Source organism: Oryzias latipes, chromosome 1 (genome assembly GCF_002234675.1).
Source record: "Oryzias latipes chromosome 1, ASM223467v1".
Classification (NCBI taxonomy): Eukaryota; Metazoa; Chordata; class Actinopteri; order Beloniformes; family Adrianichthyidae; genus Oryzias; species Oryzias latipes.
In genome coordinates this window covers 28,346,023-28,361,307 of record NC_019859.2, presented here as the reverse complement: position 1 = coordinate 28,361,307, position 15,285 = coordinate 28,346,023, and the positions used below count along the sequence as shown (strand labels likewise).

General features: G+C 42.2%; 1 protein-coding gene across 2 annotated transcripts; it reads left to right on the top strand.

Annotated features, from left to right (window-relative positions):
• The first annotated feature begins 4,707 nt into the window (after positions 1–4,707).
• On the top strand, positions 4,708–13,864 carry zfyve27 (zinc finger FYVE-type containing 27). Of its 2 annotated transcripts, XM_011478866.2 has the most exons (13): positions 4,708–5,017; positions 7,386–7,625; positions 7,701–7,771; positions 7,855–8,041; positions 8,232–8,327; positions 8,490–8,602; positions 8,687–8,805; positions 10,579–10,650; positions 10,898–10,918; positions 12,582–12,723; positions 12,808–12,854; positions 12,932–13,013; positions 13,086–13,864. In XM_011478866.2, exons 2-13 carry the CDS (start codon positions 7,393–7,395, stop codon positions 13,154–13,156), a joined length of 1,254 nt encoding a protein of 417 aa, XP_011477168.1. In that variant the 5' UTR covers positions 4,708–5,017; positions 7,386–7,392; the 3' UTR covers positions 13,157–13,864. The 2 variants fall into 2 exon arrangements, with proteins under 2 accessions (XP_011477168.1, XP_004066202.1); XM_004066154.3 differs by lacking the exon at positions 10,898–10,918 and having other exon boundaries at positions 4,709–5,017.
• Positions 13,865–15,285: the final 1,421 nt, after the last annotated feature.

Sequence of the window (15,285 nt, the reverse complement as noted above, 5' to 3'; positions counted from 1 at the left end):
CATCTTCATCATCAGAACACGGTGAATTCATAAATAGTCTTTGTAAAATGCTCATATTAAAAAGTTTTTTACTTTGTGAAAATTAGAGACATGATATCTCCGTAAAAAAATTTAGTGAGCATGGTGTCTCAATTGCTTTTAAAATCCTGGGCACTAGCTAATTCCACACTATACAGGTTTTTAATAGTTAAGGGGCAATGGAGGGAATTCGGAGTCAGACATAACTTAAATTCCCTTCTGATATAAAGTCTAAAGTTGTGCTCCAATTCCTTCTCTACTCAGTACTTAGTGTACCATATAGAGCACTCGCCATTTTGTAGACTTGTCCAAATCTAAAATTCCAAAATCTAGTGCCCTTGAAATTTCCCAGAGGTCTCTGTGAAAAACCAGTGTGCATTGATGGTCATTAAAAATATAGACCACAATGCATGGCATTAGAAGGATTTTTCATTGGGGAAAAAAAGTATTTTCATTAATTATTTTTATAAACCATCTTAGTTTTCATCTTCAGAGCATAGCTGATTGATAAATAGTCTTCGTAAAATGTTGATATTAGGTTTTACTTTGGGAAATCAGTGACGTCAAATCTGCTACTAAAAAGAAAAAAAAGTTGTTAGCCGTTGTTGCACTAGATAATCTTGACTAGATACCCCAGACCAGTGGTCTGGGGGAATGGTGATATGGTCCCCAAACCATATCACCATTTTGTGCCGGGCCACAGACAGAAAAAAACTAACTTCACTAACTAAACACCAACTTGGATTATTTCCGTTTTCTTTATTTTCTGATACTGAAAATAAAGAAAACTGTTCACCTCATCCATCTCTCTTGACGCGTCTTGCGGCTCAAACTACTAAATTAGTAGCCCAAAGCTTAAAAGCTAATTAAAAACACAATTTAAATGTATTTGAAAAGTTCCTTTGGGTAGAAAAGAGCCAATGAGGAAACCGAATAAGGGTCTTCGACTTCAAAGAAACATAAAGCTGCCGTATACAGACAAAACCAGGAGTTTTCCTTGACATTTAGATTTATTGAGACAGTTGTTCTCACATACCCGAAGCCTCTCCATCTGCCCGATATGCAGCGACTAATTCTCTAATGTTTTACATGTAAGGGAAGTGTGCATTATCAGAAATTAAAGCACGCTGTGGCAGCCTGAACCATCCGACACGAAGCGCATAGCATGCTCTGTTGGCTGTGGTTTGTGTAAATATGCGACAGACCAACCTTAAAGAAACAATAATAAACACGTAGGCTATTAACAAAAGAGAAAGAGAGGTTTGACAAAATATTTAGGGCTACGTATTTGTACAGACCTTCACTAATTTTCTTTAGCATTGCTCCCAGGTAGTTGACACCCATCGGTTCCCTGGAGTACCAAACCTAGGATGCTGCGGTGACGGAGCGCTTCGGATGCAAATAAAAAGATTTTGCGTCTGGGGGACATTTAGAGATGTATTTCTTGAAACTTTTTATTGGGCACAAAGGATCCCCGGATCTTGCACACATAAAACCTCTTGGGTTTTGCTTGTGGGGGTCTTTTGGAGTTTTGTGATTCTTAGTGTCCGGATTATGCGATAGGGTGAGGTATTCAGCGCCTTCCTCGTCTCTGTGGATGCTATGGCCAATTCACAGCACCCCTCCCTCCCACGTCGAGCCAAACACAGCTGGATGTCAAACCACACCTTTCTCGCGAGGCCAAGGGGCTTGTCAGAAGGTCTTCAGACTGGCCACACTGTATTCTCGTCCTTCCTTAGTGGACTGAACAGGCGCATAAAAAAGGCGCAGACTCTCATTGACAGTGGTAGCAGTGTAGTTTTCAAAGTTCATGTCCATGTTTGTTTGAGCCAGGAAGTCTCTAAATAAATGAACTGCCCATTTTGTGGTTTGTTTACCTCGTCCTTGTCATCCTCTAAAAAGTTCGGTTCTTCCGGTGTCACTTCCTTGTGTCTTCTCTCCCCCTTTTTATATTCTTGTCTCTTTCTCTGCGGCTGCATCCCAGTCATCAAAACTATCAAATTCACCGAACAAGTTAAAAGAAATCACTCGTCTTTTCTGCTGTATCGCTGCTGTGAAATAACGTATCTCAACATATGTTTTAGGTTTTGTTCCAGCGTAGTTATGTGTCCGAAACTTCTTTTTTAGGCGTGTGGTCATCCCTTTTTAATGCACATCCAGCAGCCAATCAGAATCGAGTATTCACCCGGACCATGGTATAAACACAGACAATAAACATGCTGACATGGTGTATTCACATTATTTATTATATTAATATATTTAAGAAAATAGAAGTTTACGATGGCTGTTTCATTTTATTTATCCATCACACCTTAAAAGTTGGTCGCAGCTAAAGTTAGCATCCGGTTGTTAGCATCCACTTTGACGTCTTCATCTTAATCACAAAGTCTAAGTTTTAAACAAGCCGCAAACATTTGACAGTGAATAAAGATTCAATCGAATAAAGTTGCTGACCTGCAGATGATGTTGCTGATCAGAGGAAACTTTAAAAGGGTGAATTTGGCAGGCAGCTGACAAGAAACTTTAGCACAGAAAATGTTCCTGTGTTAAAAATAAATAAACAATGAATCATGATTTGTGTAAAAACAAAGGTTGAAAGGTTGAGGGCCACTGTTCTAGATTATCTAGATCAGTGGTCCCCAACCACCGGGCAGCGGACCGGTACCAGTCCGTGGGTCATTTGGTACCGGGCCGCACAGAAAAAATAAAATAACTTTCGTGACTTCCATTTTATTTATTTCGGAATCTGAAAGATGTTTTTTTTTTAAAAGTTGCATGATTCTCTGTTCCATCCGTCTATGTTGCTCTTGACGCAGGCCAATTCGCTCGTCTTGGTCACGTGATAGGATACAGCTAAAATAAAACCCAGGAACTAGCAAAATGAATAAAAAGCAAACGTCTTTGGAAAGTTTCTTTGCCAAGTGGAAAAGGTCCAGCCAGGAGACAGAAGAGGAGCCGTCCACTTCCAAAAAAAGAAAGCTACATTTAATAGACAGTATCAGGAGTCCTACTTAAAATACAGATTTATCCCAACGGGAGATTCCCTCAAACCATTCAGCATTGTGGTGAGTTGGATTTTCTATGCACTTATTTTGAAGGCATGTTTAAATGTTATCATAGCGACCAGGGAGTGTTGCCGGCAGAGAGGACGTTGCTCATGTCATAATTCGTGTTTATTGTTATGTTTAGAAAATACCACAGTTTGCATGCAAGTCATATTATTTTGTTGTACTGTAGTGTCGGTCACGTGCACGTTTGGTCTGCTGTCAGAGTTCCGCAGGCTGCAGGGGTTACTGTCGGAGATGGCATCACAGAGAATTAAATCAATTCCCTTTGCCTGCTTTGGTCAAAATAGGGTTGAGCACGGTGTTTCTTTTGGCCTACGGGTCCTTTTATCTGGCAGTTATGTTGTTTCACCCTTAGTTATTTCTTCCTGTTGTGTTTACACCATGAGTGTGGGAAGGGGAGAGGATGATGACACCTGTGCGATGTACAATGTTTAACGTGTCAAAATAAAAGTGCAGAGTACGTCTTATCACGTGTCTCTGCCTTTATTGCAGAGTTGCTGCAGCATGTGTCCGCCACATGTAACATACCGGTTCGTAAGAATTTTGCCAGACATCAAACCGATCAGTGGCGCAATAAAGGTTGGGGATCACTGATGTAGACGATTGTCCTGCTCTTTATTGTTTTCTAGTACTAAAAGAGTAGGGAGAGATTTCGAACATGTACAATGGTCTATACCACTCATTGTCTGTATATAACGTGGGGCAAAAAAAGCATTTAGTCAGCCAGCAATTGTGCAAGATCTCCCACTTAAACAGATGAGAGAGGCCTGTAATTTTAATCGTAGGTAAACCTTAACTATGAGAGACAAAATGAGGGGGGAAAAGAATCAGAAAAATCCCATTGTCTGGACACAGCTGGGTGTGACTTCACCCATAGAAAATACCTTACTTCCAGCTCCAGTGAAATGAAGACAATTCAGTTGCCATTTTTCCGCGATACGGGTGTCCTCATTTGGAGCCAGTTGACCGTGATTGGTCCGAATTGGTCTGAGTCCAAATTTATAGGGCCACTGCTGTCACCAATCAGAAGTAAGCTCATTTGAAGTCCACACCTGTTCCACTAAAAGTGGCTCAGGAGAATCTATCAATCAAATGTCCGAGGTGGGGCTAGCGGGCACCAAATGGTTTTACTGAGGCATCTGATTGGTTAGTTTAAAACTTGAATAACTGACGTTAAAGAAAAAAATATCCTGAAAAAATGTGATGTTCCATACCTCCACAGGTATATCTTCAGGACCAAGTGCCTTTCTATTCTTTATTTTCTTCAATGACCCCTCTCACTTCACCCCATTAATCTTTTTTAATTCCTGCTCCACAACAGTCACCTCTTTTATTCTTTCTCAACTCTTCCAAGTATTCTTCCCATCTTTCCATTACACTACTGACACCTGTCAATACATTACCATCCTTATCCTTACTCACCCTATCCTGCTGTCCTCCTCTCGGTCTCTGCCTTAGAATGACTGAACATTAGCTGTTTATTTCTCAATAGACGTCTAGGGGATTTTGGCTTCTAGGAGGCAGCGGGTACTTTCTATTTGGAACGCGAGGGAAGAGGGGTCAGTCTGAGTCTGTCTCGACACACTGTGTTCCCACTGCCCGGTCGAGGCGCTCTAGGATCGTCTCATTTGGGCTCCGCCCATGAATGTCATCAGCTGTTTAGCCTGGACCAAACCGGAAGCGAGTGTTCGGGAAAAGCTTGCGCTGAGTCGAAAAATCTCCCTAAAGTAAATTGCTGGTTTAGTCCCCGCGCATGCGGTGCTCTGTGCTGCTTCCGGGTTTCAAGGGGGAGTCTGCGGTCATGTCGTTTCTGCGGGTCCTCTGCTCCCGCCGCGCAGCTGGGGCCGTCGGGACTCGCTAGCTTAGCCTGCGCTACTACTTCTATACCCCCCGCATCTTAACGTGTCTGGGTTGGACCCCTTCTGCTCTGGGTAAGAGACCCCCTTCATCTTCAGCTCATGAAGTCGCAGTTTGAGTGAACAGGGATTCACGAAAGCAGAAAATGAAACAGGAAGTACCAGTGCTCTGGGCACGGAAACTTCCTGATTTGCGTCGAATATGGAAAACACTCCTGTGCCAGTCACACACACAGGGACACACACACTTTCTCGTACACATTCTGTGGGAGCAGAATATCAACGAACCCTTAGTTTGGAAAATGTTTTTACCCAGTGTTGCCAGAGAGTCATGGTTTTCCAGCCCAAAAAAGTCATCTTAAAAACTGCAAGACCCCACAAAAACAGCTCTAGTAGAAATGTTAATCAGTGATTAACTAGCCTGAAAGTGTGGAAAGTGGTATGAATATTAACCAACATGCAAACGCATATCTCACATCAGAATTGTTTTTTCTAAAAATAGCAGGTTCATATTGGGCCATAGAAGAATGTAAAATGTATGTATATAGCGGTTCAGTCTCCCACCTGAATGTTACAGACAACCCATAACATAGACACAGTATGGAGAATGTACGCTCTCTCACAAACACACTAAACTTGCACATGGGTCTAACCTTCACTGGTAAATGAAGTCCACACACTTCTCCCTCTAGACAAAATTCTCTGTGACTTTGGCATAAAAGCTGTCCTTATCGTCTTCTAGTTTTATTAATCTCTTAGTGTCAATGAAGTGTTGGTTTATCTGTTACTTCCCATTTTGACTGAAAGTCCAACTCTGATATTTTTTTAATCATATAACATTTGCCATTTTTACAGTCAATCAGAGCAAAGCATTAAATAATTCACTTCTATTTACTCATCTTCTGATCTCTTTTAAAAGTGTTCCTAGTGGTCTCTCAACTAAGATTCTACAGTTTTTAGCTAAAATCAAAAAGCCTATCTTTTTCTAGGACATAGTTTCTGTAGAGTGCCAGTAGTTCATTAAAAATTCACTTCTGATCTGTGGGTGGGAATGTTGTTGCAGAGTAAGCCCGAGCCCACTTTCCTCTGTTTACACGGTCTCCCAATAGCTCACAGCCCCTCACACCCCCAACCTAACAACAAAGATGTCAAACAATGTTGGAGCTATCCAGCTGTGCAGTTCTGAGCCAGATGCCAGCTCAAACGAGGAAAAAGAAGAATGCGTGGATTTATTTGTCTGCTAGTGGATGTGGGCAGCTGATCGTTGCTGCTGCGTCCAAACTACAAACTTTTTTAAACAGTGTTTTTTTTGTCTGATCCTGATTCGCTAGAATTTAAATTAAATAATAATCACATATGCAGTTTTGGCTTATTTTTTTGTTTAAGTCCTCCATCTTTAGAAAAAATGCCACAAGAACGCATTAAAAATGCCAAAAAACATCATTTTTATCAGTGGGTCTTTACTGCTAAAGTAGAATAGAATATCTTTATTTCTATAGCACTTTTCCCAGAGCAAGTCACAAAGTGCTTTACAAAGAGCATAAAATCATATCAACACACAAAAAAGTGATAAAATACAATAATAATAATAGTAAAACAAAACACAGTAAAACGTGGTAAAACTAGGACTAAATCAACTAAAAGCTCTCCTGAATTAAAACGTCTTGACCTAAGATTTAAAACACTCAACGGAGTCGATCTGACGCAACGACAATTGGAGGGAGTTCCAAAGACGAGGAGCAACAGCTTGAAATGACAGATCTCCTCTGGTCTTAAAGCGGGTTTTTGGAATGCTTAAAAGATTCTGGTTGGAAGACCTCAAGGATCGGGCCGGAGAGTATGGGGTTAAAAGGTCAGAGAAGTACGTCAGAGCTTGACCATGCAAGGCTCTAAAAAATTAAAGTAGAATTTTAAAATCAATTCGAAATTTGAGCGGTAACCAATGTAAAGCAGACAACAGAGGAGTGATGTGTGTCCGTTTACTTGTTCCTGTTAAAAGCCTTGCTGCAGAGTTTTGGACAAGCTGAAGGGAACGTTTGTTAAAACAGGTAAAAAAGAGAGTTACAGTAATCTAAACGAGAGGAAATAAAAGCATGGATAATTGTTTCCAGGTCTGATCGAGACAAGATACTTTTTTAATTTTGCCACGTTCCTCAGATGATAAAAACAGTTTTTTGCTAAAGTCAAAGTTTGCTTCAGCAAAAACTTTAAATGTTGTTTATTTGTTGAAAATTCTACAGTAATTTGCTTAATGTTTAAGTATTTTCCTTCAAACAAGTTCCTTTTTTTTGAGTTACTGTGGAAGCTGAAGTGACACATCTGTCCAAACCAACCTTCAAAGGAGAATTTTTTATTTTTACTTTTGGATCAGGTGTTTGATAAAAGCTTAGCCTGATTTCCAGCTGGTTCTCCTGGGATGTAAAGTTTTCCGGTCTTGTTGCAGTGTTGTGATGGCCGTGCTAACCTCTGGGACGTGTCAGGACCCCCCTCAGGGTTCAGGGGGGCAGGGTGAGCTGGCTCACTCGTCTAAAGACACCCCTGGATCCGCAGACACCTTTGAGTTGGGCAGCCCTCGCTGTTCGCCAAACCTGGACCTGCTAAACATGGTTGTGTCTTACAAGAGGATGGCTGTGTTACTGGAGCCCTTGGTGGATGTGGTGGATGTGATTGGCTTCCTGCTCAGGTGTGTTCGGAGCTTCTGTCGTTGAGTTGTTGTCTTCTGATTTGCCCTTATTACCCTCTTTGTTTTCGTCCTCAGATGGAAGATGCCGCTTTGCTCTCTGTCCGTTTGGATTTTTCTTAATGTTTTCTTTTGCACTGTGTCTGAAGGTAAGAGGAGACTTACCACTTTGTAGCTGTTCTGTAAAGAAGCAGTGTAACCTCGCCACCTTTGTCTGTGTTTCTGCCCTCAGCGGGTTGGTTCACCTTGAGTATGATGGGGGTATTGCTTCCGGCTGCTCTGGGTTACCTGCAGGACAGGTGTGGCAACAAACGGCCAGAGGATGAGCTCCAAAGGAGGCGCATTTATGCTGTGCAGAGCAGAGACTTGCAGACGGTGCAGATGACCAAGCAGGAGGCCATGATGGAGGTCAAAGAGCTGTAAGAGGAGAGCTGGTTCCTGAACGCGTACACCTGGATTCTGGTTTTATTCTGACCAGATCAATCTGTGACATGGTTATACCAGCATGAAAAACCACTGCAGCCAGCTGTGCATATTAACATCTGGGCACATACTGCTAGTTTCTGCCAGTCTTTCAGTCCCTAACTGTACATGTGATCTCTGGTTTAGGTTGAAGCACCTGGACGACTCGTTGTCATCAGCATGTCAGTCTGCAGAATCGGTTTACAAGCTTCTGTACTGGGACGATTACTCCACCTCATCAAGGTACACACACATACACACACTCTGCTATGAGACTAGAGGGAAGAGAAAACGTTGAAAGTACTGGAACATCTGTTATAATACTACCAAAACATGTTTGTATCTGCAACATAAGGAGCTCCAGTAAGAGTTGGAAGCGTTTTGACTTTTGCTGGAACTCTTTAGGTTCTACGGTGCATTGTTGATGCTGGTATGTCTGCTGTACGTGGCCCCCGTGGGCTGGGTGTTGGCTGCGCTCACCAGTGCCTCCTTCCTGTGGAACAGAGACTTTTGCAGAGGTCAGTCGTCTCAGCCTTAAGAATGCTGAAGAGCAGCTCTCAGTAGCACCAGCGCTCATTTTGTCCCGTGCTTTCTTCTTCCAGTTTTATTGGACCTCCGTAGGCTTTTCCTGCGGGGTCAGAACTCATCCTCAGAAGGTGTGTGCGAAGATCGGGAGTTGGGTAGTCTGATGGAAAGAACCCCCACACCAACCAGTCTGGAGGTAGGCTGTACTTGTGATATCTGTTTGATTCTGGAATTGTTTTCTTTGAGGCTGGACGTTGGCATAGTGGTTAGCGCTCTTGCCTCACAGCAAAAACGCCCCAGAAACACAGAAACAGAACATCAATGGGGAACCTTTCTGTGTGGAGTTTGCATGTTCCCCTCATGCATGCGTGGGTTTTTTCCACAGACTCCGGCTTCCTCCCACTGTCCAAAAACATGCTTCATAGGTTACTCTAGTTACTCTAAATTGTCCATAGGTGTGAGTGTGAGAGTAAATGGGTGTGTGATTGTGGCCCAGCGACCGACTGGCGACCTGTCCAGGGTGTCCCCTGCCTTCGCCCATGGGTGGCTGGGAAGTTCTCTGGCAGCCCAGTGACCCTGAAAGGGCCAAAACAGGTTTAGAAGATGAATGAATGAATGAATAGTTGAGTTTGTTGTGTTTTTGTCTGCTGCAGTCAGACAGAAATCTGTAGCATTAAAAATTGACTGAGCTTTTATTGCTAAACCTGCGTTTTAACTAGGGGTGTGACCATAACCACATCACTGCACTTTTTTTTTTAAGTTTTTTTTTTTTAAGTTCTGCATATGGTGCGTGATTGGAACAATGATAAACACATAAAACACATTCATTTTTGCTGATAATTTACTTTTTCTGCTAGGCCTGTGTTCAGACTTGTTCTCTCTGCACCGCGTCTCTCACCTCTTGGGCTGCGCGCAGCTGTCACTGCCTCTGCGCTGCACGCTCCCTCTACTCACACACACACACACGCAGTTTCAGCAGCACACACACATCCTCATTCTACAACAAGAGTTTCTGTCTCGCGAGGAAATACGACAAATTTGCTGCGTTCTAATTATTCATTTCCATTGTATTCATTTCCATTACAAGCTGCGTGCGTTCTTGAGTGCCGCCCGCCAGAGGATTTGGTGTTGGGGGGGGTTATTACTTTTCTCCTTCACTCTGTAACACCAAACATGAACTTGCACTGTTAGAGTGCATGAATATCACTACATGTTTTGTTTGGGAACTATTTTGTGCAGCGCAACGTTACGTGTCTGTATAACAAAGTCGAAGCCTCCTGCCCCGCGTTCTTCATGGGTGTAAGGCTTCATGTCTACCGGAAAGGTGACAAAGTGTCTGCAGTCTCGTTTATTACTGAGCAATATATAAGATTGTGAGAAGAATACTGCGTTGTAATTGTATTCATTTGCGACATGGCCGTTGGGGGATTTTGTGTGTGTGTGTGGGGGGGGGGGGGGTGATCTGGATGATGCTGCTTTCAGCGAACCTCTGTCTCTCTGTAGCCCATGGGATGACAAAAAAAAGAAAATGAGGGGACCATTTGTTCTGGTTTTAATACAAACTTTAAAAAAAAAAAGCATTGTGAAGTTCAGGAGGAGCACAAACGGCAACTTTGAGCTTCTCCTCCATGAAAACAAGTTTTTTTTTTCAACACAGCACCACCAAAACGGAGTTCCTGATTGGTTAGCAAAAATTATCGCTGAAGATCAGATTTTTTCAACTTTTTGCTGGCTGTTTAAATTGCTCCACAGAATCATTTGCTGTGTCTTTACAGTAACCTAAGATTAAAAACTGTCCTGCTCCCCACTGTGAAAACAGCATGCTCTGTGTTAGTGAGACCCACATGTCACTGACAAATCACCTTTTTTATTTCTTTAAGTGGAGAAGGTTTTCCTCCTGAAGACACATTTTTGCGCCTTTGTGTGACCCTATAATCTTTAAAGGTTGTCTTTCTTCATGTGTTAACAGGACCTAACTCCAGGCAGTGTGGAGGAAGCAGAGGAGGCAGAGCCAGATGAGGAATTTAAGGACCCTATTGAGGTAATCTTTAATCTGCCTGCAAGCTGAAAGCAAATGTTTGAAGTTTCTGTGACTCCTGTAGGTTCCACACCTGAGCACAGGTTACTGTTAGGAGCCGAGCTCCCTGCTGCACCGCTGTTCTTCTTTTCTTTAACTGCAGCTCTTATTTAAATTAGCGTGACTGTGCAGATTGGTGATAAATCTCCCATGACCTTCTGTTGGAGTCAGGTTGTCTTCATGCTTTCTTTTCTATTTTCTGCTGCAACAGGAAAACTCAGTTTTGCTTCAGGTGAGTGACACCCCCCTGTGTAATTAGGAAGCAGGTGCATGTCATCAGTTGTGTAAAAATATGTACATTTCTGTGGATTATAAAAATTTCTGTCAGAAGATTCTCTTCTTCCCATAATTCATGGTATGTGAGAGCAGGAGGCGGAGCCTCTGCAGTCCCAGAGTTAGATGGACTAACAGTTGAAAGTGCTTGCAGAGTAGTCCTGCACACATTATTATGCTTGCACTGCCGTGAATGACAACTGGTAGGACTGGGTTGAAAAAAATCGATTAACCGATCTGAATCGATCCAAGCTTAATAGATAAATAATCGTTCCATAAAGAGGAGATCGATCTTTTATGCCTTTCTTTTCCGGTGTCCTAACGCATAACAAGAGTCTGCTAACTTGATGCTAACGTATAATATAATTACCCATAGGACAGCTAATGCTAACACTCTGTTGACCATACATTGCTGACTAAATGAACAGCTTTAAATAGTCACAGGTTCCAAACTCTTTTAAGGAAACAATTTTAAGTAACCATTTATTATTCTAATTTGACTAGAATAATAGAATTCCTTTTTATGTGTTCAGCTTAACCTGAATAGGTGTCTCAAAGGAGTTTTCTCTGATCCTATTAGAAGGAAAAAATACATGGCGATGGTAGAGAAATCTCCCATTAATGATTTAAAAAAAAGTCACTTGATTTATCAGCCTCAACACTGCAGACATGATTCATTTGATTGGTTACAAAATTCAGAGACATTAATGCGATGAGCTGAAAAAACCTTTCAAAAATGGAAGACTATTGAGGGACACAAGACAAAGACGAAGACTTAGTTACTTAATGATGCTTAAAAACTGAAAGTACAAATTTCATTGAGGAAACCAAAGGAACAAACGGGAATGAAAACCATTAAGCAGGAAAGAGCGGCTCTTTCTGACGTCTTTCAGCCGTTCCGCTGGGGGCGCAGACTCCGAAACTGGACTTGCAGAGTAACAGCTTTCAACTCCATCCTCAGATCCTCTCCTGCCGGGGTATCAAAGCATTTTGCATAGTGGGCCAGACCTGGTGAGGGGAAACTGTGTGAGGGTCAACCACCCTGCCTGTATTCTCAAACGATTTGAATACAATTAAATCAAAATGAACGGTTCAATGAAATTTTGTATTGCATTGGTATTTTCATTTTTTTTTTACATAAAACACAAACACATGTAACCCTTGTTCTATCCTAGGCACTTTAACATTGGGAGTTGGGTCAACTAGACCCACTAGACAGTGCGCTGAACCTTTTTTCTTCAATGATTTGTGATCTTCACTGGTGTCCATGGATTACATGAAATCTTTCCTCCTTTATCCACCTTTGTCATGGTAGGGAGAACACATCAATGGAAGGGTGGGGTCATCTGATCCTCCTCCATGTGATAGCACCAGGGTTAAATGACAGTGGAGTCCACATTTGAAGACTAAAAATAAAATGAAGAAAAGGCGGCTTGATAAATGAAAATGGATTAATATAAAATCTGGGTTGATATGAAATGTTACATCCTAGTCACTAATAAATGCTCGCTGTGAACTGCTTCATTGTAACTGAAGTTCACCCATTGGGAGGCTTGAGAACATGTTCCCGCCCCTTTAGGGCTCCCCCCACTTTTGTTCAACTTGCTGTGTGCCCCCTCCAGGAAGACGATGAGGCCCCTCTGGGGGCTCCAGAGTACGACGCAGCACCTGAAAATGGTCTGCTGAGTCGAAATGAGCCGATTCGTGCAAAGGTGTCCAAGCTGACTGAGAAACTGCGCAAACGTTACCCCACAGCCAGCACAGGTAGAGAGAGGGGCTCCTCTTCATCACGCAGCCTTGCTCTGCCAGTGGAGTCCACTGAGGTTCACCGTCTGTTTGTCTCCACAGGGAACTGTTCCAACTGCAGCACAGTCTTCTCGGTCCTGAAGAAGAGGGTGAGCGTCACGAGTTAGTGTTCAGTTATGGATGTTTGTTGCTCTTTTGTATCACCGTCAATCGTATCTTTCCTTAGAGGAACTGCAGTAACTGTGGCAACAGCTTCTGTTCCCGATGCTGCTCCTTCAAGGTGTTAAGATCCTGCATGGGGGCCACAGGTAAGAACACTGCTGGCGTGAAGAGATCCGCTTCAAGTCTTCTTGATGATCACGTCTTCCACTTGCTTTCAGCTCCGGAGGCTCAAAGAGAGACTGTGTTTGTGTGCGCTAGCTGTAACTCCTCCCTCATCAAGTCCCAGTGAGCTCCGAGTCTTTTCCTCTCGAGAAACCCGCCGTCTGTGACGTTCTTACCGTTAACGTTCTTCCTTGAACACTTTTGGACCTGGAGAGTCTCATGAGAGACTGTGGTTGAGAGACACATTCCCCTTTCTGAGCAGAGAGAAGTGAAGTTCCTGCGGTGAAGGTTGGCGTGAGGATGAGCCACGACCTGAAGGAACAGACCCCTCCCCCCTGTCTGGAACAGTGCAAGTCTCTACTGAGAGCTTTTTGGAAACCGTTTAAGATTTGTCTTGTGTTTCCCCTGCTGTCTGTGAATTTTAGGGTTTTTAGCTTTCAGGGGGGGTCAAACGCACAGCCATGGCGTTGCTGCTCAGCCTCAGATCTTTGTTTCACTGGAAGCTGATTCCTCGGTGGTTCAAGATGCATGAAGGTGGAATCTGAGGCATTCTTGCTAACGGGATGATAGCTGGCTTCACTGGATCAAAACTGTCGGGAGCCTCCAGAACATTTATCCAGACTCTGAGGCATTAGATCCTGTCAGTCAAGATGTTTTATTAACAAATCAAACAACATGATGATAATAATTGTTTGCTTTTATTGTGATCTTATTGTTCATGATTGTAAACTGTATTTAAACCTGCAAAAATTCAATGTTTTTGTTTGATGTTGTTCTTTCATCTGTATTTATTGACTTTATTCAATGGATGTGCAAATAAATTCTACAGGTTTATTTGAGGTTTTTGTTTTGGATGCAGCCAAATGAAAACTAAACAGTTTGGGAAATTTCTCTTTCGGACTTAAAGATTCTCTCAGCGTTGGAGGAGAACCTCTGCATGTTGTGTACTCCTGCATGACTTCCACCATTGAATCATGATGCTGACTAACTCAGACTTCAGTTTGTGTGGGCTTAGATGTTTTATGGCATGATTCCTCACTGGCTTGTAAGAAGTCAGGGTTTCCAAAGTGCTGGTGTAGCTGGAGTGATGGCGCTCATTGTGCTGGCCCATGGGCGATTGCGGCAGCAGAGCTCACTATGCCGGGCGGCGGAGCCCGTTTACTCACTATGCCGGCCCCCGGGCGGCTGGCTGGCCAGCAGAAAGAGAACCGCTGCAGGATGGGGAGGCAACCAGCTCAGGCCTCCGAAATCACACATTTCATTGAGACACTAATCAAATTATTGGGTTTAATTTTCCCCTCTTGAACTAATGTGGAACAGCGAGCCATCAAACTGGGTTAAATATGTAAATCAAATTTTTGCTCAAATCCATCACGCAATTTTTTGCATGACTTATCACATGGATTGGTTTGTGTTTATTCGCATAGTTATGATTTAATGGAAACAATGTAATCCTAAAATTGTGTTTTTTCAGCATTTCTAGAATTTCAATAGTTTTACGCATTTATAATAGAAATGAGGCAAGTGAAAGCTGATTTGCAGTATAGCGCCCCCTGACAGGATGTGCCAAATGGTGAACCACATTTGAGAAATTTTGAATACGTATTAAAACAAATGTTCTCACAGTTACACTGACAAAGCAATTATTACAACCAAAAAATAAATATATTACATTTAATTTTAACAGTTTTTCTTAAAGATTTAATTTGGACATTAGCAGGTGTGTGGCAAGGGCATTTTAGGGGCTGATCCAGACATATTTTGGATTTAAAAAAACTATTTTCAAGCATTGTTTTTTTCAGTTTTTTCGGAGATTTGGTCTCAAGTAAATTAAATCAGAAACTTGAAATAGGATGGGTGGGGTGTAAAAATGCCCACCAATTCTGGAATGACCCTTCCATAATATCTATTGGAATTTTAAACCGTAGCAATCTTTTAGTAAAGGGCATCAAATATCCATAATTATAGTAAAAAATCCTAAACAAAACTACAAGAAATTTTAGGGTGGAAAAAATAACCGAGTGAGTGCTCTGTCGATGTCAGAAACGAATTCACAGTGACGTGAGGTTGATGGCTTGTAAATCTTGTAAAATATAATATGTTCTTGTAAATCTGATTCCTCTGGAATCAGATTTACAAGAACTGAATATTTCACCATTCATCCAACAGCAGCTAACAGCATATAAAATACACACAAGAACATTTTTGTCCCACAGAGAATATTTCTTTTATAGACATGGATAGAAGCCTCTTCTT

Coding starts and splice junctions, on each gene's coding strand:
- zfyve27 (XM_011478866.2), top strand. CDS start 7,393: ATGGCCGTGCTAACCTCTGGGACGTGTCAGGACCCCCCTCAGGGTTCA. Junction 12,724..12,807: donor TTACCCCACAGCCAGCACAG/GTAGAGAGAGGG, acceptor TTGTCTCCACAG/GGAACTGTTCCAACTGCAGC. Junction 12,855..12,931: donor TCTCGGTCCTGAAGAAGAGG/GTGAGCGTCACG, acceptor ATCTTTCCTTAG/AGGAACTGCAGTAACTGTGG.